We start from the raw sequence: 24,165 nt of genomic DNA, 5'->3' as shown, positions 1-24,165 counted from the left end.
AGTTTGAAGAAAATTGGTTTGAATCTAACCAGGGCGATCAGATATTCATGAATAATAAAATGTCACATGAGACATATATTCAGCAAAGTTAGGTGTCCAGTAAAACTAGTTTCAACGTTGTTTGCTCTGCCTAATCTCTAAAATTATAATGTGTGAGTCACAGCCCTTAGATGATCTTAACCTTTACTAGAGGATACCCTGCTTTGTGTTCAGCAGCATAAACAACTGAGCAAGGACCTGTGCAGACCTGGCGAACACAACAGGAGACCCTTTTGACTGTACCGTAAGTCATGCATTTTTTTTTGCTATGGAATTACTGTCAACTGTTACAACTGTTTCTAAATAATCAATTGATAAATTGTATTTTCTTATTCAAAATGCATTTTAAAGCTTTTTGCATTTTTTTATTACTTTATTTTTTTAAATATAAAAGATATGTCCTCTGTAAGGGCACATTCGTATAGCATAATCCTCTTTTGGAAAACACGTTGAAATGTTTGAGAGAGTTAAATGAAGTAAAGGCGTGATAAATAACAAATAAGGTGCATGAAATGAAGCAGAAGTGGGGATTTAAGTATTACTTTCTAAAGATTCTAGAGATCTCAGGAAAAAAAATGGATAAAGTGAAAGGCTGAAAGAATTAGAATAAGAGTGACAGTGGAGCAGGTCACAAACAAATCAGCGTACAGTTTTAACCATGTAGATATAAAAACAAACTTTCTGAAAGTTGTTCGGCAAGGGGTTCAGGTTGGATGCAGGAAGATGCTCTTCCTAGCAATAGTAGTATTGTTATAACCATGATATTCAAAGAGTTTCAATATATAAAAGCAGAGATCCATATTCTGAATTCACTGAATTTTGGAGAACCAAGACATAGGAAAGTGGAGAATACAAATGCAGAGTCATGGTGGGAGCTGGTAAAGATTCAACAAGTCAACATGATTTTACAAGGCATGAGAGTCTAAATATCGTTTCACATTGCAAATCAGACAGGTGTCTGATTTGGAAACCTAGCTTAGGTTTTCCATTTCAAAATCCTTTTATTTTACTGTAGGGAGTATTTTATTTTATTAAAGATTATGTAGGTAAAGCAATATACTACAGGAGGATGTTCTGGATTTCTAGATATGTTCCACATATTTACTTTCTTCTGTCTGTTGACAAAAATTGTTGAACTAATTATGGTACCATTAATACTAATTTCTAGAGTTAAAGGTATTGCTACAGATGTGAATGGATTATTTTCTTGCTACTTTGGAAAAGGCTTTCCTGTTCTGTGGGTATCTTTTAGTATTGTTCCTCTAGATTTCACTCATTCATCTTCACATTGTGGCATTGCAGCCTTCTATCCTAAAATCACCTCTCACTGGATTTGTGATGATAAAAGCATGATTGGTCAGGTGTTTCCTCTGTTTATTTTTTTTGTTTTGTTTTGACAATTATTTTCAATCACAAATCTGAAACTTTGCATGCAGCAGGCACACTTGATTCCATTTGTTTTTCTGCATACTTAACTCATTTTCCCTTTTTTAATAAACAATATTGTCTTTCAATGGTCTTGATGATTTACTAATTGCTCAAAGCAGATTTCTCTCTTTCATTAGTTACATGGAAGTTTATTTGGGTGCTTGTTTTTAAATAGTGCTTATTTGTTCAAGCTTTATGGAATTACTGTAAATTTTCATCACTTCCTCATTAAGAAGTGCATTTACTTTCTCTCTGGTGCCTGCCTATATGTTTACCCATAGCCTATCTAAAAATATGTGTAGTATTTTGATTGTCACAATGGAGGAATACTGTGTGTTTCTTTCACTCTATTTATTTATTTATTTATTTTCATCTTGCTAAATTTAACTGACTGGCTCCCTTACCCTCTGTTCTATAGACCTGTACTTTTGACTTACAGTTTTTTTTATCACTTAAAACCACATTAAAAACAGAACTCTGGGGAGAGAAAAAGAAAAAAAAAAAAAAAACAAGTTTCAAAGAAAAAGTAGCCTAACCTTAATGAGGGCGCTTTTCATATTACTTCACTTTTCTTTGATTTTAATTTTTATTCTTTCATAATTTGTTCAGTAGATTGAGTAATATTCAAAAGCCTGCTTCCTTGAAATGGAAAGCTGGTATCTCTGAACTCAATTGGCTTGGAATCACTGGTACTAAGCCAACTCTGTACAGTGAAGGGGCTGACTTATTGGAAAACGTGAGGTAAAAAGATCTGTAAGCCAAGTGTTATTTTTCTTTTCTTCTTTTACAGATTTATACAAACATGAAGCTGTTGTTTTTCCTGTGCCTTTTAATTGTTGGGATTCATTCCAACAGTTATCTCTATGAGCCTAATCGCCAAGGTGTAAGAAACCAGAATCAAAGAGGCCAAGAAAATCGATATATGCTGCAGCAGACTGTAGGGAACAGCGTTTGTCAGTTTGCATGCTGTTTCTACAAGGAGATTTCTTCTCGTGAAAACAGTGGGAATATTTTCTTTTCTCCCTTGAGCATCTCTACTGCCTTTGCAATGCTGACTCTCGGTGCCAGATCTGACACTCTGACACAGATTCTTAGGGTCCTTAGTTTTAACCCACGTGAAATTTCTGAAAACCAAATACATGAAGGTTATCGTCAACTCATGCAAATGGTAAACAGAAAGAATGAGGCATTACAGCTGAATATGGGAAATGTCCTGTTTGTGCTTGACCAGTTGAAACCACAAGACAAATTTTTAAATAATCTCAGAAACTTCTATGAAGGAGAAGCTTATCCTATGAACTTCAAGAGGGCTAATCAAGCCCAGATGAAGATCAATGAATATGTAGCAGGAAGAACCAATGGGAAAATCAGGGACCTCATAAATAACCTTGATCCACTTACTGAAATTCTCCTCATTAGTTATATTTATTTTAACGGTAAGACATACATATCTTATTCTCTTACTTCATGTATTATTTCCTCAGGTCAGTCTTGGACTTCACCTTTTTTTGCAATATGTTTTCTCACAGGGAATCATATCTTGTTTTCCTTTTGGTCCTCATTCACGCTTAATTACAAAAAAAGCTACTGGAAATTATTTTCTGCTTAATGCTGATGATAGTTTTTAGCAAAATTTAAGGCATATTTTCCTTATATATTTTAATGTATACATTTCTTTCCCGATAAAAAGTGAAATATACTTTCAGGAAGGCATTTCTATGCAGTAAGGTATGTAGTCCTTTACAATCTAGTAAGATTTATTCTTCTAGTAAGACATTTTTCTTCTCCACTTTGGGTTTTTGGTTTAACAACTTCAGAGATAAATTCAAAGAACACTGTTAAAGTAAAACAAGATGTTACCTAAAAGCAAAGCCTTGCACTTACTCAATATTTCTGCAGTTACTGAGTATAGTTATGTATCCAAAGCTAAATGTGTAAAAATAGTTTTAGTTTCACGCTGATGTTCTGTTTTCACTATACCTTCAATAATAGTGTGGATGTAGTGCTGATGTGCCTAAAGGCATAGGTCTTCAACCTATCTTTTTTTTTTTTTGATTTACAGATCCTAATATTTTCCAGTGAAGAAATGGATTCCCCCCTCCCCCCCAGTATCAAATACAAGCTTTCTGATAATAAGCTTGTTTTTCTTAATTAACTTATGCAGTCTGCTTAGATACAGTCTACAGATCTTCCCAGAGCTTTTCAGTCTGCTACTCTAATGAGAAGAAGAGAAGCAAGGTTGTAAGGCTTAATCAGTTATCTAATAACAGATACTGTGTCTTCTTTCTAGGAGCACATCTGAAATGCTTGTATCTCAACGCGTGCAGTATGAGGAACAAAGGAAATGAACTGGAAGCTTTGGTCCTCTCCTAGAGCTGTGATATCATTGGTATTAGTGAGACTTGCTGGGACGAGTCCCACAGTTGGAGTGCTGGGATGGAGTGCTGTTCAGGACAGATAGGCAGGGTAGGCGAGACGGAGGCATTGCACTGTATGCAAGAAGGAGATCAGAGTGTATAGCCCTTGTAGTTAGGGATAATCATAGAATCATTCAGTTTGGAAAAAACCTTCAAGATCAACTACTCTTTCTGAGAAGAAATTTTTCCTAATTTCCGGCCTGAAATTAGGTTGGGATAATGTGGTAGAGAGCCTCTGGCTGAGGTTTTATAGGGATGGATAGCAAAGCAGATGTCTTTTTGGATGTCTGCTATCAACCACCCACCCAGGATGATAGCACTGATATCATATTCACTGATTCTGTAGGTCTTGGGGGAGATGTGATGGTATGTGGCTGTCTTGACCACGGTGATCATGAAATAGTTGAGTTCAAAATTTTTGATGTCATAAGAAAAAAAAGGTCAGCAGATTTGCCATCCTGGACTTGAAGAGAGTAGACTTTAAGCTTCATAACCAGTGGTCTTTCCATTTGTGGTCACCAAAATTACAAGGGACATGTTCCACCAGCTGAATGTTCATAAGTTTGTGGGGCCTAATGTGCACCCCAGTGTACTGGAAGAGCACTGAAGAAGTTAGTGGATGTTATAGCTGGACCCCTCTCAACAGTTTGCCAAAGGTCTTGGGAGTTTGGAGAGGTCTCTGCTGACTGGCCATTATACTATTCTACAAGATGTGCATGAGAGAAGCCCCAGGAAATGATAGACATCAGTGCCTGGAAAAGTCATGGAGAGGATTGTCCTGAGTGTTATTGAAAGTCATTTAAAGAACAAAGCTGTTAGCAGGTGTAGTCACCATGGTTCATGAAGGGAAAATCCTGCCTCAGTAGTTTGATAAGGTCATCCACTTAGCAGATGAAAGGAAGGCAGTGGATGTAATCTTTCTGTATTTCAGTAGGGTCTTTGATACTGTCCCTCACAGTATCCTTCTGAAGGTATTGTCCAACTGTGAGATAAACAGGTTCATGCTACACTGGGTGATGAACTGGTTCAGTGGTGGAGCTCAAAGTGTTGTAATGAATGGGGCTAGCAGATGGTCACTATTCTGCCATATTTAGCACTGATCTTGCCTCTTCTTGAATATTGTGTGCAGTTCTGGGCTCCACAATATAAAAAGGATGCTAAGGTACTTGAATGCATCCAAAGGAAGACAAAAAAGCTGGTAGAAGGGATGGAAGACAGGTTGTATGGGAAGAGGTTGAGGACACTTGAGATATTTGATCTGGAGAAGAGGAGGCTCAGAGGTGATCTCATTGCTCTTTACAACTTCCTGAGAAGAGGAAGGGCTGATCTCTTCGTCTTAGTTACCAATGACAGAATGTGAGAGAACTGCACAAAGTTGCACCTGGGTAGGTTCAGACTAGATATAAGAAAAAATTTCTGTACCATGAAGGTTGTCAAACACTGGAACAGGCTTCCTAGAAAGAGGGTTGATGTCCCATGCCCATAAGTGTTCAGGGGGCATTTGGACAATGCACTCAATAATATGCTTGAACTTTTGGTTAGCCCTGAAGTAGTCAGGAAATTAGACTTGACAATCTTTACATGTCCTTTCCAACTGAACTATTCTAATTCTACTCTCATTCTTTCAAACCTCTCTCTTACTCATTTTATCACATTCTGAAAACAAAGCAATTACACTCAGAAAAATAATATTATGCAATTTATCTGTTTAAAATATTGTTAAGCTTTTAAACTGAAATGGAGAAGGCATGCATTAGAAATTATATTCTTTTAAAACTATTAACTTAGGTGTTTCCATTTCTGTCCTCAGTATGACGATTTCCCCCAAAGTAACTCATAATCAGATTTTTATTTTTTTATTTTTCGTCTGTGCCCCTGTTCCTTGTGTTAATCTCTGAAGGTTTGGCCAGAGTTAAATGAAGCTGTTTAGAATCCAGATGACTAGTGTTTCTTAATTCTCTTGAATACATACTAATTTGTCTGAAATAATGTTTTCAAGAGAGGTTTTTAAGTACCATATGTCACGTCTTTCAAAACTAGGGAAAAAAAAAAAAAGACAATTTTTTCCTCTGAAAGGTGTTTGCAGACAGAGCAATAGATTTAGTAAAACCTCAAATGTTCTAAGAGGGAAAACTTAATACACAATGGGGGACAGAGAAACTTTATATTATCAATGTTCTTCTGGAGTCTTGTTCTCTCTGTATACATTACAGCTTTCCTTGCACAGTACTGGTGACTGTCCTCTCTGTTTTTTGTGGTATAACTTAGTTTAGAAGTCCTTCCCTAAGGACAGAAGTCTGGAAATGTTTTCCTGGTTCTCAGCCAGTGGACATGCTATTCTACCACAGTACACCAGTCCCTTATCATTCCCTAGTTGAGCTGATCACCATGAAGTATCATACAGTGAGGTTAATTTTTCCACTTGAACTCTGTAAAGCATTTGAGAAAGATGCCATCCTAGAAGGTAACCTCATAAGAAAGAGGAGAGTGTAAGGAATGAGAGTTCCTATGAAAGAGGAGGAGTGGATTACTGAATATCGTCTCTCTCAAACCTGTGTGTTGAATTCTAACATTCTACCCAGTTTTTAATCAAGCAACGCTCTTTTTGAAATCAGTGGGTGTTTTCCCTAAGTTGAGCATTGCGTAAAGGTTGTTGGAGTGTTTCAGGACTTGTGTCATTCAAGTTTCTTTGATTCTTTCTTTTTTTTTTTCTTTCCTTAAACCTTATCAAGGCAGAAGTCCTGCCTGTTATATGTTTGATGAAAGAAGTCTTCATTTTGGGGGGAAATTTTCAGAGCAAGTCAGCCAATAACTTCAGAACTATGTTATTGTGGTCACTACTAATGAAGAAACATGAAAGCAGTAAATTGTCTTGTCTTAAGAGTAATGATGGTTGTCAATTTATATTTTTGTGGCCCAAGACATGCACTAATTAAATCTCATTTCACTTTTTCAAAGTAAGATATAAGTGCTGTTCATGTCTATTCCACAGATGGTAGAGACAGCAGGTGATAAGTTCATTTATACTAAGCTGCCTAGTAATCATTGTTCAAACACAAATCAAAAATAATAGCATCTTGTTTCATGATTTTCTTGATGGCACTTGATTTAATATTGTGGTTCTGCTTTTACCCACTAAACTTGATCAAAGGTGACCTTCGTTATTCAAAGCAAAATTTACTACAGAGAAATGCCTCTTTCTTTAAAAATGAAACAAAAAGCAAGCAAACAAACAAACCAAACAAGCACCATAAAAAAACAAAAACCTTCTTCCTCCTTATTTATATCTAGCTCAGCCTCTGAAATGGATGAGGTGGGTATCTAGAATTCAGTTTAGAAATTTCTCCCCAGTAATAATCCTTCAGAGTTTCAATGTAGACAGTTTGTTTCACTATGACTAAGTGAAGAGCATTTGGAAATTTAATGTTTTTAGTTTATTTATTTATTTATTTATTTTATTTTTTACCCCAGCAGTTTCATATGATTAGGTTCTTCGTGATTTTAATGGCAATCAGGTAAAGTGCCATATGAAACCCTTCATTCTGGAAGTAACCTGAATCTCTTTATTTCTCTAGAGAATTTAACCCTCATTTCTCCCTTCACAAGTCCCTTTGGTGAGAACAAACAAAAGGGAGAATCTTTCTTCTTAGCTCCTGTTTAAAGGCTGCATCATATGAGGGCTTTATAGGCACCTTAAAACTGTTGTTTTGAAGGAAAAGTGCACACATCCCTTTATATATTAGAATATTTGGTGACAAATTTAAATTAAGTACATTCCATCCTGCTGAAAGAAATGAGGGGGTTTTGTACATCACAGTCTCCTTGCTATTGAACTATTATGAGTATTCAGTAAGACCAAGTGCTTGTTGCAAACTGGTTTATCTTTCAAGCTGATCCAGGTGTAACAGTTTCTACCTCTATGAATGTGTCCTATGGTTTAGTGTGCTCAAAATATCCTATAACTCTGTCTCTTATATTTCAAGCTGAATGGGAAAAACCATTTGACCCAAAGTATACTAAAAAGGATAAATTCTTTGTGGATGGGAACAAGGCTGTTGAAGTCCCAATGATGTTTGGAATGGGCCTGTTCAAGCATGGCTATGATGAACAGCTGTCTTCCACAGTTGTGCAAATGGATTATAAAGGAGGTGCTTCAGCATTTTTTGTTCTGCCTGATCAAGGAAGAATGAGGAAGCTGGAGAAAAAATTGTCTTGTGAACGTATGGCAAGATGGAGGACATTAGTCTCAAAAAGGTAAAATTCTGCAGTTCTTGGGTCAGAGAGTAGGCAAGGAAGCCCATCAGTTGGGCTATGATACAGATCAGGATATTATTTTTAATTTTATTTTAATCTGTGGAAGAATTCCCACTGACCAAAGCTGAAATTTGGCTCTCTGCTGCTCCTGTGGTTTTAAATTTAGTACTGCATGAAGTGGAAACTTTCACTGCTATGGGACTTTTCTGATCCTGCATTTTATTTCCTATTTTCAACTATAGCCCCCAATTCTCTGTCTTAATACCTCTTCTAGCTTTTTTTTTTTTTTCTCTCCTGTCATCTTCTGTCTTCTGTTTACAGCTAAACTACTACCATTTTCCTTCAGCTTTTTTATTGGCTTTTTCTTCCTTTCTCTCTGTATATTTTTTGGTAATCACACATTAAATGCTGAAATGGCACCTTCCATTTGCCCACTGTGGGGATAAAACTAAGTGATAAGTGTATAGAGCATCTGACTTTGCAGAGCCAATGTATTCATGCTCTCTGAAGACATAGGAAGGTGATATTGTATTAACACATATTTGTTTCAAGGTAACTTTGAGAGTAGAAGACAGAAAGTTCATATGCTTTAAATATATATATATATGTAAAATTTAGATTCCTGCTTCATTAGTTTCACAAGTAGGAGTAGCCTTTGATAGGACAAAATATGTGTACAAGTGTAGGCAAAACTTTTACAAAATTAAGCCACTGTGTTCCTCAGATTTATGAATATGTAAGAGACCTTCACACATTCACATTTGAAAATGGTGTTTTAAATTATCAGTTTTCAAGTTGCAAATGACATCCTAATATGTCAAACTGTGTCATGCTCTTTACCCTGATTCACAGTCAAAACTTTTCGAAGAATTCTGAACTATTTTCCAGAAGGGGAAAAAAGACAAAAAAAAAAAAAAAAAAAAGGACAGAAGAAGAATGTCCGATTCTCAGTGCAGCTTCACAGTTTTTAACTTCCTGGGAACAGCTATGTGGTTGGTCACTAAAATCACTATAAGACATATCAGAAGCTGAATCAAGTTACTTATGAATCATTTCTGCCAAAGAAACACAATTTGCTTTTAAAACCAGCAAAAAATTTGCTAAATACAAATGAGAGTTTTTATGTTTCCTCTCCCAGTCCTTCCCCCCCCACCCTCAACTGAAATAGATGAATAGGCGCACAACTTATATTATAAAAAAGGCAACTCTACCAAAGACCTTGAGCTTCTTTCACACGGGTCCCCATTTTTCATCATGATAGCTCTCTCCCGCAAAATAATGAGACAGACTTCTCCTTTTTCCTGTAGTTTTCAAAGCAACTGATGGCATTTTTTCTATCCTTTGGAGTCTATGGGATGTCTCAATAAATGGGTTTGATGGTAGGATGGGGAATGATATAACAGTTTGTGGCAAGTTATTTTTGTCCCTGTTTCTCTACCTGCAAACTGACGTTGACACAATTCGCAAAAGTATTGTGAGGAGCATTGTTCATTATTGTTGAGTTCCAAATGTGCCAAGGTATTGACACAGCTGAGTACAGACAGCTTAGATCTATTTAATGGTTGAACTGTGGAGAAAATATCCCTTTCTCTTCTGGAAAGTCTATCCCGGTGCTTCCTGTCCGGTCACATTATTGCAATATGCCTACAGCTTTCCCTTTCCTGCATGTTGAAAGCAAGTGGGGGCTTGTAAATGAGTGCCTTTATGTAATAGATAGACAGATGATGCAATGATTGCTGCGTCCTCACTTGAGACAGCAATCAGTGCCATCACAAATTAAGCAGAAGAGATCAGCAAGCCGTTATCAATCCACTAGCACTCTCATTTTTGGCTACCAGCCAGACTTTGCATTAGATTTATGGAGATGCTGTGCTGTGAAAGTATGAGCCCTTCACTTTCCACCTGCCCACTGGATGATTTGCTCTTTGGCAAATTTCATTAAGTGCTCCACATTCTCCTTGCCCTGAAATCCTGAACAGTTTTCCTGGTTTCTGACCAGAAAACAGTACCTACAATCAACATTGTCATCACTGTCTCTAACTCAAGTGCTGCTTCTAGCTGTAGATGTTCCTTTTAACCTTAGAAAATAAATTGTTAGATCCTTACTGAAAGATCAAGGAAGAAATTAGTCAGAAATATGGGGTTCTTATTAATTTATTGAAAGCATCAAACTAGTCACTTTCCAAAATAAAATAAAATAACATTGAGTAACTCAGACAGCAGACTTGACACAGCTAAATAATTATCTATTTAGTAGCTGGACTCTGTCAAAGTGCTTTTGTTTGTTATTTTGTCATCTGTACAATCACAGCCAGATATTGTCCTTCTCTGCTATATCTTCTCTGTCCTTGATTTTATATGATAAACTTACAAGGCCAACGTTTCTTTCAAAAGTGATCAGTGAACTTCGATGTGCTGGATTTTCTGTGTCCAGCCTGGGACACCTGAAAGAATATCTTTTTCACAAGGTGAAACCTCTGCATCCTCCAGTAATGGGGCATGTTTAAGATCTTTCCAGCAGAATGCACAATGCATCACTAACTTTTGAAAATGACAGATGAAGAACATTAAAGAGGTACATATGTGCTGTTGTGTTGGCTCACTCTGCAGACTAGAGACCTTAGCCTCTCAACTAGTCTTGCAACACTGTTATAAACTTTTTCTTCTCCCCTAATTAATGCCACTCATGACCTCATGATGTTCAATATGGTCAAATGCCAGGCCCTGCACCTGGGTCAAGGCAATCCCAAACATGAATACAGGCTGGATGATAAGTGGATTGAGCAGCCCTGTGGAGAGGGACCTGGGGGTGTTGGTTGATGAGAAGCTTGACATGAGCCAGCAATGTGCACCTGCAGCACAGAAAGCCAACCATATCATAGGCTGCATCAAAAGTAGCATGGCCAGCATGTCAAGAGAGGTGATTCTCCCCCTCTACTCTGTGCTCATGTGCCCCACCTGGAGTGCTGCATTCAGCTCTGGGGCACCCAGCACAAGAAGGACATAGAAGTATTAGAATGAATCTAGAGGAGAGCCACAAAGATGATCAAGGGTCTGGAGCACCTCATCTATGAAGACAAGCTGAGGGAGTTGGGGTTGTTCAGCCCTGGAGAGAAGAGAGGGCTCCAGGGAGACATTATGGAAGTGGCCTTCCAGTACCTAAAGGGGGCTACAGGAAAGTGGGAGGGGGGAGGGGAGATGGGGGGGGGGGAAGCTTTTGTCAGGGCATGTAGTGATGGGACAAGAGGGAATGGATTTAAACTAAAAGAGGGTAGATTTAGATTATATATTAAGAAGAAATTGTTTACTATAAGGGTGGAACATGTTGTCTAGAGAAGTTGTGGATGCTCCATCCCTAGATGTTCATCAGCAGGTTGGATGGGGCTTTGGGCAACTTGGTCTGGTGGGAGGTGTCCTTGCCCATGGTAGGGGGGTTGGAACTAGGTAATCTTTAAGATCCCTTCTAACCCAAACCATTCTATGGTTCTATAATCTCCCACCTAGGCTAGAGAAAGCCTGCAAGCAAAATGAGTTGTGTCTCAGGACTCTGTTAAACCATGATATCTGACCAAAAGCTTCATCATATTCTTGTGCTTCTTTTCTGGCAGCTCAGCAAATTTTTATCTTCCGAAATTCACTCTTTATGGGAGGTATAACCTAAAAAATATGCTATATAGAATGGGCATCATGGACGTATTCACTGATAAGGCTGATCTCTCTGGGATCACTGGACAGCCCCAGCACAGAATTTCCCAGGTAAGTCATACTGCTTTTTGTTTTATGGGCCCACGGTTACTGATGCTCACATCACTTTCTTTTTAAACACCCATGATGCAAAACTCACATAAGAAGGATTCACTTCACATGAAAAGGCAGAATTTGACATACGGAGTATTTCACCCATGTTACTTGGGCTGTCATTCACATTGCAATGGAGCAGGTAACAAGTCCATAACTTTTTAATCCGGGAGTCATTTTTGTTCTGCTGGTACCACCTTATAAAACAGACAAGACCAAGTTATCATCTCCCCACATCTTGGTGCCCTCATGCACTGTGTTGTTATGGTTCTATGTCTACCTTCTTTTGCCTGTCTGTGGGTAAAAAGGGACTGTAGGGTGTATCATTGCTTGTGTTTTATGGTAGGAAGAGGAGAGGAAAAACAATGCTTGCTTTTAAACATTTTGGGAGAAAGGAAAATGCAGTTCCTGAAAACAATTGGCTTCAAGCCTGTGAGCAATGAGTTCCATTAGTGTCAGTCTCAGGCAAAAGCTACAGATAAGTTATACTTCAAGATACAGGCAGTTTAAAGATGGCAATCAGTGCTAACAGGCAGTGCCAATTTCATTGTCTAATATGAGAAAAACAACAAACTGCAGGTGGAAGTCAATGAATTAGGATTTGTGAATGCCTTGATTTTGGAAACTAAAACTTAAACATTTCTCCATAAGTTTCAATTTGCAAAATCAAGACATTCAGAGATTCTAATTCATTGTCTTCCATTTCTAGCCCCCTCCTTTATTCCCATTTTTTTTTCAAAGACATTAAGGAACATGGAAAAAAATAATTTCAGGGTGCTATTCATTGTGTTATACTGCATGTTAATTCTTCAACTATACAAACTTGTCAAAGACAATTAAATGTGATTCTGCTCTCTTTTAAGCTTTATTCTAGCTCCAAGGATCTGCATTAGAGACAACAGGAAACAGAAAAAGAAACAAAGCAAAAGTTTTTATGAGCAGAGAGATGTTCTTACCTCGGAGTTGAGCTTTTTCTCTTTAGGGCTAAGAAAACCATGCTTTCTGATGATAATTTCTTACTAACATCTTCACAGACTTTTAGCTCAAGTTCTTGTTTAGGTAACTAGTTTTGTACCCCACTGACTTGTAACATGTCTGTTTCTTCACAGGCTATACATCAGGCTGTGGTGAAGGTGGATGAGACTGGCACCGAAGCAGCAGCTGCCACAGGCATGGAAATAGTGCCTATGTCTGTTCCAGTTACTATTAAATTGAACAGGCCCTTCCTAATGGTCATAACTTTGGAGAACAATATACTTTTCATGGGAAAAATTGTGAACCCTCTGAAAAAAGATTAAATTGATGTACATATTAGGTACGCAGTTATCAACACTGTTAAATCCAACGTTTCACCTGATGAGCATAGCATGGCTACAGAGGGCTCTCCACCTCTTAACTATGTTATTCACTGTTTTTTTGTAGATGAGACACTTCAACAATTTGTCATAGTTGCATGTTTGTTTGGGCCTTTTTTTTTTTTTTTTTAAAGAAGTTTACATTCAGGCAAAACTGTCATTAGATCTGGAACAAAGTAGGCCTGTGTAATACCGACAGCATATATACATTTTCTAGCAGGGAAGATGAGGAGCATATGAGCGTGTGGGTGGAGAGGATTGTGTAAGCCTGCTTCTTCCCTCATGGCTGCCTTCTCACCACTTCTTTTTTTTTTTTTTTTTCATTGACTGACAAATAGGTGCAAGTTATCGCACTTTACTACTTGTCCCCATTTTCCTACCAACATGAAGTTCAAATTTAGAATAGATTTTAACATACATAGTGCTTACTACCTTGCATAATACCATTGTTCAGTGAGTCTGTTAGCTCCTTGCCTTTCAGCTGTTCTGGCATCTAAGCTGCTGCAAAGGGGGTCACAGAGAAGGTGTGTTTTTCCCTTGCAGATATATACTTGTCTATCCACTGTTTCTGTAAGAGTTCCCAATCCAAACTCATCCCAGAGCAGATGTGTCAGACTTGGGTCTAAGAAAAGAAGACATAGATCAAATCTCTACAGCTTCCTGGATCAGACCTTTGTAAATCTGATATACAGCTTAGAGCAGCCAGAGTATCTTCTGGCCTGTGCCTGCACCTAAACCAGCTACTAGAGGAAACATAAGCCATCTCCTTGTGGTGCCAGTGCCTGTAGCATTACCATCTGGCCCTGGGAGATTACCCATGGTAGTAAGCACCATTGCAGTATTGTTTGTAGGACTGAGCACCCTACCAGTAGCACCTTATACCCCATTGGTGACTTTTACCATGTCTTGATATAACCCCTTCTGTTCCCGGACTGTCCAGTAACACAACATTGGTATTCTATTTATCATCTACTTCATAGTTAGTATAGCAGCAATATTATAGGATCTGTTTTCACTATTAGGATACACAATACCAAAAGCCACATTCATAATGCACAAGCTTATTTATTTTTTCTTAAGTTTACTTTCCTATCTATTTTTACTTCTTGTTTCAGAACATCTATCAGTATTTTATTTCTGTGCTCATGTTCAAGGTATATATCTGATTTCTGGTTGCAGGAGGGGTAAATTATTGACTAAAGTGGGTTAGTCTGTTAATGGGTGTTAAGCATTAACAACAGTCTTTGTACAGTCTTGAAATACACAGTCAAATGTACTATGGTAGAAGAACAACAATGAATAAATATGACATTAAAAGTTTCTAATTTTGCTATTTTATTCCTGTAATTCAGAGTTAAGAATTAAGAAGTACGGTTCCAGCATTTTTTTTCACCAGTATCAACAAACATTTATATATTGCTCATATACCAGCATATATTGCTCAGCATGATAATGCCAGTAACAAACTTCAGAAAGTCCTCTCTCTTTGGCCTGAGCACTAAATCTCATTCAGCACATAGCAGGTTATTTCTGTTAGGAGGAACAGTTACTGGGAAGGTTGGGCATTTCTTTGACACATCAGTGTTTATTTGAAAGGCTATACACAACATATTGCTTCTACTTTATTTAATGTATAGATTTATATGTGTCCCTCGTCATCTCTGTTCTGAAAACGTCTCACTTGACTCTGTCTGATTGTTATGTTACCAGTCTTGACATGTGTTTTGTGCTGCAGTTCTTCTTCCTTCAGCTACTTCATTCCATAAACAAAATGTTTGCTCCTAAATTCTATACTGAGTGATAGAGTGATATTCAGTCAGCCACCTAGATCATACTCTTTTTTTTTTTCTTTAATAGATTATGACAGAAAAATGAAAGAAATACGTAGAAACTATGAGCTTTTTGTAAAGGAACTTATTTCCAAATAATATCACAGGTATACAACAGAGAAGAAAAACTCATCTGTGTGACATTTAAATTGGGCAATAAGGAAGAATAAGCTCATTATCTCACAAATTAAAAGTTAGATATAATCAACTTGTTTTCATTTGTCTTTGACTATATCACTGCATCTACAGCAAACCTTAACAGAGGACATTTTTCTACAGGCTCTTGCAGACCTTTGTATTCTAATATAAAATATTTTAATTCTGAAATTTGTATTCTAATGTAAAATATTATTCTAATTTTGTATTCTAATCTCATTTATATTCTAATATAGAATACAAAGAAGAGAAGGCTCTGGGGAGAACTCATTGCAGTCTTTCAGTTCCTAAACAAGGAACAAGGAAACTGCCTACAAGGAAGCAGAAGAGGTACTCTTTGTCAGGGAGTGTAGTGATAAGACAAGAAGTAATGGTTTTAAATTAAAAAAGGATAGATTTAGATTGGATATTTGAAGAAATTCCTCACTATGAGGGTGGTGAGACACTGGAAGAGGTTGCCCATCCCTGGAAGTGTTCAAAGACAGGTTGAATGGGGCTTTGAGCAGTCTGGTCTGGTGGAATGTGTCCCTGCCCATGGCAGGGGAGTTGGAACTAGATGGTCCTTAAGGTCCCTTCCAACCCAAACCATTCTGTGATTCTATATTTATCTACAGACACTGCAGACCAGGTCACAGTGTTCTGACATAACCAGATCTTCCATCTTTCTTTCCTTAAAAATGTGTAGTAGGAATGGATGTACATCCAAAAAATCTGACTTAAAAATGAATGGCAAAAAAAGGGAAAAAAAAAAAAAAGAAAATTTTGGCATGTTCACATGACAAAGTAAATGAGAATTATGAAGAAAAACTTCAGAAAATGGAATACCAAATCATTAAATAGAAAGCTGCAGTAAGACAGGACAAAGACTACTTTGAGAAAAAAAAATAAACTGCATAAGTTTATTAGCTGCCATAGGAGCTAAATAATACATTCATTTTCAAAGACATCAGAAACCTGCCAGAGAGCCTGAGGGGTCAACTGATGTTCAAAGTGTAAAAGGAGTGCTCAGGGGGAGTAACTCCAGAGTGAAAAAGCTCAATCCATTGCACAAGTACTTCTTTTGCAGTAGTTGAGCCTGAGGAACTATTTCAAGTTGAAGTAACAGTAGAAGAGATTGTAGGAAAAAAAAAAAAAGGTCAGATCAAGAAACAACAAAGCATCAGGACTGTTTAGTATTCAAGCAAGAGCTCTGAGCTGTCTCAAGAAGAAAAACGTTAAACCTTTCACTCTGATGCATCACTTAGACTGGTCACTGTATTAGAGTAATAAGAAGTTACAAATGTGACACAACTGAAAAAAAAAAAAGATGCAAGTAATCATGCAATGAATTGAAAATCACTTAGTCCAACCTTGGAATATTGGAAACTGTAGAATTTTTAGTCATATGGATACACATGACAAAATATTCAAGAACTAATATGGCTTTGCTGAAGAATTCCTTGAAAGTGCTGTGGAGTGTGTGAGAGGATTAAAATTTGATTCATATATAACACAGAGAAAAAGCAAACAAGCAACAACAACAACAACAAAAAAGACAAGAAATCTTCCATGAAGGATCTTTAAAAAACACACAAACTAACGGAAGAGGGAAACCCTTTAGATGGGTTTATAAGCAATAAATTCAGGCATGTATCCTTCAGAGAATTCAGATGATTTGGGAATGTAATGTATTGTGAGGTCATATATTTTTCTGATAGTCCCACCTTGTTCATGGGTTTTAAAAAATGAACTGTGTGTAAGGACCTCACTGTACTAAGTGACTGACTGATACAATGGCAGTGGAAAATGGCTGTCAATAAATAGAAAGAAAGAAAATGAGGAAATAAGCCCCTGTTTTATATGGCATGGTGGTCTCTTAAATCAGGCATTGCCACATATTGTGCGTATGTACTCAACTCAGAGCCAAGACTAAGTGTTTATTTCATTTTGCTGTGCCTGAGGGTGTCCAAGACAACAGCAACACTTCTAATCAGATCCGTGATTCAGTAGGAAATAAAAATCAAAGCTGACTTACATGACTGCAGAATTTTTGGTAGTTTACATGGGTCTTTTCATCACTTTTGTTGAATGATTGAAGTAGGTGAACTTTCATTTGTATGTTGTTTTGTTATTTTGGTCTTTTTACAACCATTGGCTCCTTACAATCCCATGAATGATGGCCTTGCTATTTACCAATGTATGCTCACAAAGAGAGTCTAACCAGTCCATCACATCTCTTAATCTTTCTGGGTTTAATTCTTTTATTTATCTATCAAAAATTATTATTTTTTTGATGGGAAGATTTCATTACCAGCCTGCCCCCTCAGATTCACTCCAAATTTCCTTGTTTAAAAATGATTTTTTAATGTGAATTAACTGTCAATATACTAGTTCTAAACTTTTCCCTCTACACCCTTGTTTTTACAGTATATGACAGATCTACATTTAAGTCATTTTAAAAAGGCAAATGAAAATAAAATGTTGAGTGCCAAAATGATGTCTTCCTCATTGTTCAGGTCCACTATAACTGTTGCAGAAGATTTTCAATCCTGACTTGAAATAAATTCTTGATCTAAACTGTACTAAGAACAATGGCTGTCTCTCCAGTCAGTTTTTTTTCTACAGCAGTGTATGGATAATGACCATAGTCCCATGTTTGTATTATATTTACTTCTAATAAACAATGTTTCTAGCCCAAGAGATATTCCAACGTTAATTTTTCCAAAGATGGGGCAAAAATTTGAAGTCTCAACAATTCTCCTAAAAATTGTTTTGAAACTGTCTTCTTCCATTTTTTTGATAAGTGGTAGAAAGGTTTTTTACTCGGTAGCATCTTACCAAATAAGCCGGTGAGGAACATTTTCATAATCTCTGTTTGAAAATGCTGACAAAGCCAACACATTCCTGAAAATGTTCTGACTTCTCCGAGTCTGCTTTCTTAAATAAACATTGCATTGCTCCCTCAGACAACTTCCAATTTTTTTCTGAGAAAGGACTATTAAAGGAACTATAATGGGCAATAAGGGCTACAGGCACACTGAAGACTCTGTGTACTTGCATAATCCCTGAAAGTATCTCAGATGCAGAAGAAGTTGAAGTTTGTGACACATTTTGTATTCACTGAGTAATTTTAAGATCATAAACTTGTACCTCAGTTATAAGCCTACTACCATAAACAAGGAGGGACCAGTATCCCCAGGACTGATGGACTTGTTAGCTTTGACTTTGCACTGTGCCCCCATAGATTAATAGTAGAAATAACTGGTTTTATAGTAAACTATGAAGGGAAGTGTGTTTAGAACATGCCAGTAAAATTTGCCTCCTTTGGAGACAGCGAATCCTCTAAGGTTTATTCCTGGCTTCCAGGATTTGGTTTCTGATAAGCAGATCCTAGCTGTTGTGCTTCACAAGTTACCTCAGCAGGAATCTCAATAGTTCAGAGATCTCTGAAGAGCAAGGGATGCCAAGTGTCATCTGTGCTGTAATATTTGAGTGTTGGGTTTGAAGTTATAGTAATTATGAGTGTGGAGGCGAATTAGAAAAACAAACGTGTTTGTTAAGAGATTAATTCAATCATCATTAGTAGGAGAGCTGGAGCATTCACAAAGGCTGGAGACCAGTTCAAACTGGTTTCCATAATCCCCACCCACCTAAGCTCAACCAAAGGCATTAATTTAAAAGAATTGCATCATCCAGGGAAAAAAAAAAATCAAGGCAAAACTCTCACTGCCTGATCAATGAACCTGAGAGCAGGACATTGTCACCTAGTTCTTGTGACCTGATTAACCTTTTTGCTCTTTATGGCTGGGCCCCATTCTTGCTTACACCAGCCCTAAGACTGCTGTAATGCTCTGTTTCTCTGTGGAAGATGATACTTGTTTTGTTTTGTTTTGTTTTGTTTTGGTGAAAATCATTCTGGGCTTTTCCTGGTCCCCAAAGGTTTGCTTTTGATGAAGGATCTTGTTGTGATTCCTTTGGGAATGCTTCCTGTTTTGATTCTTCAACTGGCTCTATTCACCATTTCTGTCTAAGGTGTTGGAGGGAATGGAGAAGAGAGGCCTGGTGTGCCAAGGAGATGAGAGTGGTTTGCTGATCAGAGTGACTCTGGATGACGTGAGAAAGGCAGAAAAAGAATGTCAGAACAGATATCAATATGTAAGAACCAGCACCAGATAGGGTATTGACTAGTTTTGTGTAGGGAAATTTGGTATCCGTACCGGAGTAGTCACAATTCAATGAGTTTTCTTTTACAATTAACCAATCTGAGATGCTTGTGTAATGATTCAATTCATGAAAAAATGGCTCGTTACCTGTTTGTGCATAGACCTGGAGTAGGATTTTTTTTATAAGCCATGTGGTGTTGGCCTAAGTCTTCTTCCTACATAGTTGAATGTAGCAATCAGAACAAAGCTTACTCTATGCTGTATCTATTCAAAATAAAATTGAGGCCTGTTTACTTTCTGTGTTTATTACTTGGTAGACTCTTGGTTTTGTCCCTATATTTCCAACTAAGCTGTTACGTATGAATAGAGAGACTGACAGGGAGTAATAAGCAAGGCAAATTGCCTCCATGGTTTGCAAGACCACTTTCTGGGACCTTTCTTTGAACATTAGCCAAAATCCATATTATGTGCTTAGGCAGCTGTGCTTCTGAGTCACACAATAATGTCATTACAGTTTACTTCAATCTACTTTGATCAGCTATACTTGATCAGCTGCATGGTTAAACGTAGGCACTTGATTTGGTATTGCTCAGAGGTACAGAGGAGGTATAGGAAGCAGTTCAGCTGAGATGGTCCCAGATAGTAGGGTCAGTAGAACAAATGGGAAGATGAAGAAGAACTTTTTAATGAAGGCTTTCAAAATAATTTAAGTTGCTTAAGCCTTGAATTACTCATTGGGATGGTTCTTGTTAACTATATTTTCATGTTGTATAGACACACATTTATTACAATTTTAAGTACTATATTACTGTTTGAAACCCATAATTAATTGATTAATTTCTTTCTTTCTTTAATGCAAGAACATTATTAAGAAAGAAGGATGGGCCAGTGGTTACAGCATTGGGTTGGGACTTTGAAATTTCTGCTTCCCTTCCCAGCTCTGCCACTGATTCAGTTCATATAAACTTAGCTTCCTGTCTGCATATAGCTATCAGCAGAGGGTGGCAGTCCTTTCATTCTTTGTTTAAACAGTCAGCAGAGGATTCCAATGCCTAAACACAGATAAATAATATGATTTTAAAAGCACAAAACCTACACAAGACTGGCAGTAGATGAAGAGGTTCAGGTGAAATGATTCCAGCTTTCAAGGTATTTGTGTCAAACTGGAAGGTGAAAAACAACTTTTTAGTGAACACAACAGTCATATCCATCTTTATTTTCTCATATAAGATACTTGTGCTTTATGAACTGGCAACATATATTTAACATTTTCTGGTCATGAAAGAAAAAAAATCTGGTAAAAGCATTGGCTCAGGCAGTGTTGTGTGATGCATACAAATTATTAACACTTGCAATTTATGTGTGCTTAATCTCCTCTTCTCGTGCTATAATGTAGCTAGCACCTCTTGGATGCAGGTACTAAGCGCATCAGAATATTCCCCTTTCTGTTCAGAGCACTATTTATGGAAATTTGCAACTCAAGAGCATTTCTAGCTTCACTTTGAATCTATATAAATGAAGCTGTAGTCCTGCAGACCACAGATTTTCAAACTATGTGTCATTGATACCAAGGGAGGTGCCATGGTCTGAAACAGATTAAAAGATAAACCTGTCTTCATTAAACTCAGTAGTAAAGAACTAAAATGGTGCTCAAGTCCATTGAGGGTAACATTGTATTTTCACATTGTATTCCGTCCTATATCAATGAGGAAACTAATGTGCTGTTTTTATTTTACAGATGAAAAAACTGAAGTCCAACAATGTTAGTGATGTTCCCAAGGTCAAAGCTGAGCTGCTCAACAGAGCTGGCAATATATCTTAAATTTTCAAACCAGTTCTTCACGCATCAGGCAGTCCATTCCATTCTGAAGTCATTCCAGTATTCTCAACAATATTTGGGCAATGGAAACAGTTCCTGGAGCTCCTTGTACTCAGTAAGATTTCAGCATATTGATGATTTCAGCATGTTTATTTTGTCAACTGTTTTTGTTGTGTTGTTTTGTTTTGTTTTTTGTTTCTCCCTGTCTTGGAAATCATTTGAATATGAAAATCTCAGAAGACTATTTTGTTACTAATATTTGTTTGTTACTAAACTCTCCAGTCTGAAAAGAATCTCCACAGGGAAGCTGTTACATGCAGAAATAATGAAAAACTGGCCATCTTTTGAAATAACATGGAGTCTAAATAAAGGTTTCTAATGCTAGAACGTATTGCCTAGTCTTCTGTTCTTTTTTCAAGAGGGCTCCTGTTGTCTGTAATTCCTGTGTCATATCTGCCAACCTGCATAATTGAAGCAGCAGTAGGAGGTATAGTTGTTACTCGTATACCACACATGTAAGACACCTGTTATGTTTAAGTAGGCAATTTGTAACTAGTATTGGTCTTGTAACTTAAAAATGAGGATTACTGTAAATATTGATCATCATTGGTATAGTATATGAATATATTAAATTCTAGTCCCTGCTGTCTACATAGTTCTTACAAATAATTAGTGATACCAATTCAAATGAAATGAAGCTCTCTGAGCAGAACTTTGCTTTTCCAGTGAACAGCCTTGTCACTGTATACAGACTGTATTTCATCCCCATTTCCCATTGCCCCAGATACCCATTTTGCCTTCCTGGCAGGACAGTGGACGAAGTTCTCCAGGAAGTACTAAGGATATGGTATGGTCACTGAGTGAAGATTGAGTCTTTCTTCTTCATTATATATGTTATCCAGGCTAGAAGAACCATAGTTTACCAGACATGCATACATCTTTGGTCTTAATTTTCCCACAACTTTGACTGCCTGATCCTTCCCAGAGACTAGTATAACTCAAAACTATCAGGTGAAAAGAAGGGGAAATGCATGTTCATTTCCCTTCCTAATTCCACTCTCAGTTTCCTTCACTTTGCTGCTATGTCAAAATATTTGTGGGCTATGCACTTTACATTTACAAAACCTTGTGTTACTTATGATGTAATAGACCCATAGTGAAAAAGACTTTTTGATAGTGGAAGTAACTTGTCTGTCTGCAAGTCATAATCCCAGAACAGTTATTATTGTTGCTAAATTAATGTCAGAACTGTAATTTTCTGACCTACCTTGCAGAAACATAACAAAAACACTAGACAAAGTGCATGATTCTGTTGTTGAACAAGCTTTTATACCAGCCTTTGTTTAAGATTTCTTTAAACTTGCTTTGGAATGATTTCTTCAAAAAAAAATTTACTAGCAAGAAGCTGTCTGCAAAATGTTGGTAAATACATGAAATATTATGTGATTAAATTTCTTGTAAAGAAGTCAAAGTGTGAGATGAACTATGGAATATACACTGATCTACATGAATTACCCAGCAATAGCATAGACTTGGGTTATGTAGAGTTCATGACTGGTAGATTATCATCTTAATCAACAGAAGTAATAAACCACATTTGATTGGTTGTTTCAGTATTCTGGACTTTAATTCCTGTTAAAAATAATTATTAGAGAAGCAAGATCTAGTGCAGTAGATGAATGACCAGTATGAATGTGGTTAATATGGTTTCATGACATAATTTGAGAGCTGAAACTGTGATCAGCAGAAAGATGGGACTGTATTTGGCTCATGGCAGTGTGTGGCACATCTGTCACCCATGCATATGTTCATCATTTTAGTTTAAAGCTGGTGTTGCACCTTATTTCTACTGCCATAATGAAATGCTAAGGAAATGCCTTGTTGAAGTGTAGCCTAACATAATTATAAACAAAACAGTAATTACAAAGACTTACAAACAAAAAGAAAACGAGAGGCATATAACCACTTTGTAGCACAGTTTGACCTTGACCACCATGACCTTTCATTTATCTAGGCTTTGATGAGTAAAATAATCTCTGTGCTTGTGACCTTTTACAGATAGAATTAGAAGGAACAAGTACATTAAAAAAAAGGGGGGGGGGGAGGGGAGGAAAAAGGAAAACAAAGAAGGGGCGTGTCAAGGCAAGGTTTATCTATGTCCTGTCTCTATGTTTATCTATGTTTATAATGACAAAATTACGCATGTCAGTAAACAAGTATAAGAGAAAAAGACATCACAAATGGGGAAACATATTTCATGTCACTGCTCAATCAAGGTCTTTCTTGTTAGCTGGAAAAATGTTGTCTGCTTAATCCACTAGCATTTTATTCTTATTGGAAAAAAAAGAAAAAAAAAGTTAATGGTAACAAGCATGACTTTTTTCCATTCCAGTAATTTCAGTTTGTGCAAGAGGGGCAAGAAGTGGGTGTGCACATACTGCATGTGCAGGAGCAGAGGTAACAGTTTGCTACTTGTATTCCCACCATCTTCCTGGAGCAGTAACTCAGAAGCACACAGAACAGAGATATGCAGGGCCCACCTCAGCCAGAGAAAGAAATCCATCAAGGAAACTTATTTAACATACATCCTCTCAATGGCATACAGCTGGAGTCAGATTGAGAAGGTACAGGCAATTTGGAGTCTATGTTCAGGTTGGTGATCAGGAGGAAAATTTGGCTCTGGTCAGACTTTGGAAGAGTGCCAAGCTGCTATGATGTGTAGCTGACAGCTCTGTGTGTGCTCCGGCACAAGACGGGCTTTTGCTGCCTGTTGGCACCAAGTATTAACATCTGTTTCCAGTGGTTCCAGGCACAAACTCATGGTTTCCAGTAGGGTCCTAATTACACAATATTTGCACTAAGCTCCCCCACATGGTCAGAAGCAACAGACAGAAAGGCACAGCTACAATTCAGAAAGTCAAAGTTTGT

At 37.3% G+C, this 24,165-nt stretch overlaps 1 protein-coding gene across 1 annotated transcript in view; it reads left to right on the top strand.

The window, feature by feature from the left end:
* The first annotated feature begins 210 nt into the window (after nt 1-210).
* The window catches only part of LOC308196596 (uncharacterized protein), a 46,415-nt gene continuing 22,460 nt past the window's right edge, over nt 211-24,165 (top strand). Inside the window, 5 exon segments of the mRNA XM_080595734.1 lie at nt 211-283; nt 2,258-2,903; nt 7,868-8,138; nt 11,747-11,894; nt 13,046-13,229. Of these exon segments, the coding sequence (XP_080451860.1) occupies nt 2,270-2,903; nt 7,868-8,138; nt 11,747-11,894; nt 13,046-13,229 (1,237 nt within the window). The 5' untranslated portion in view covers nt 211-283; nt 2,258-2,269.

The sequence above is a fragment of the Anser brachyrhynchus genome, assembly GCF_964034855.1.
Source record: "Anser brachyrhynchus genome assembly, chromosome: 5".
Classification (NCBI taxonomy): domain Eukaryota; kingdom Metazoa; phylum Chordata; class Aves; order Anseriformes; family Anatidae; genus Anser; species Anser brachyrhynchus.
This window is presented reverse-complemented; position numbering and strand designations above follow the sequence as displayed.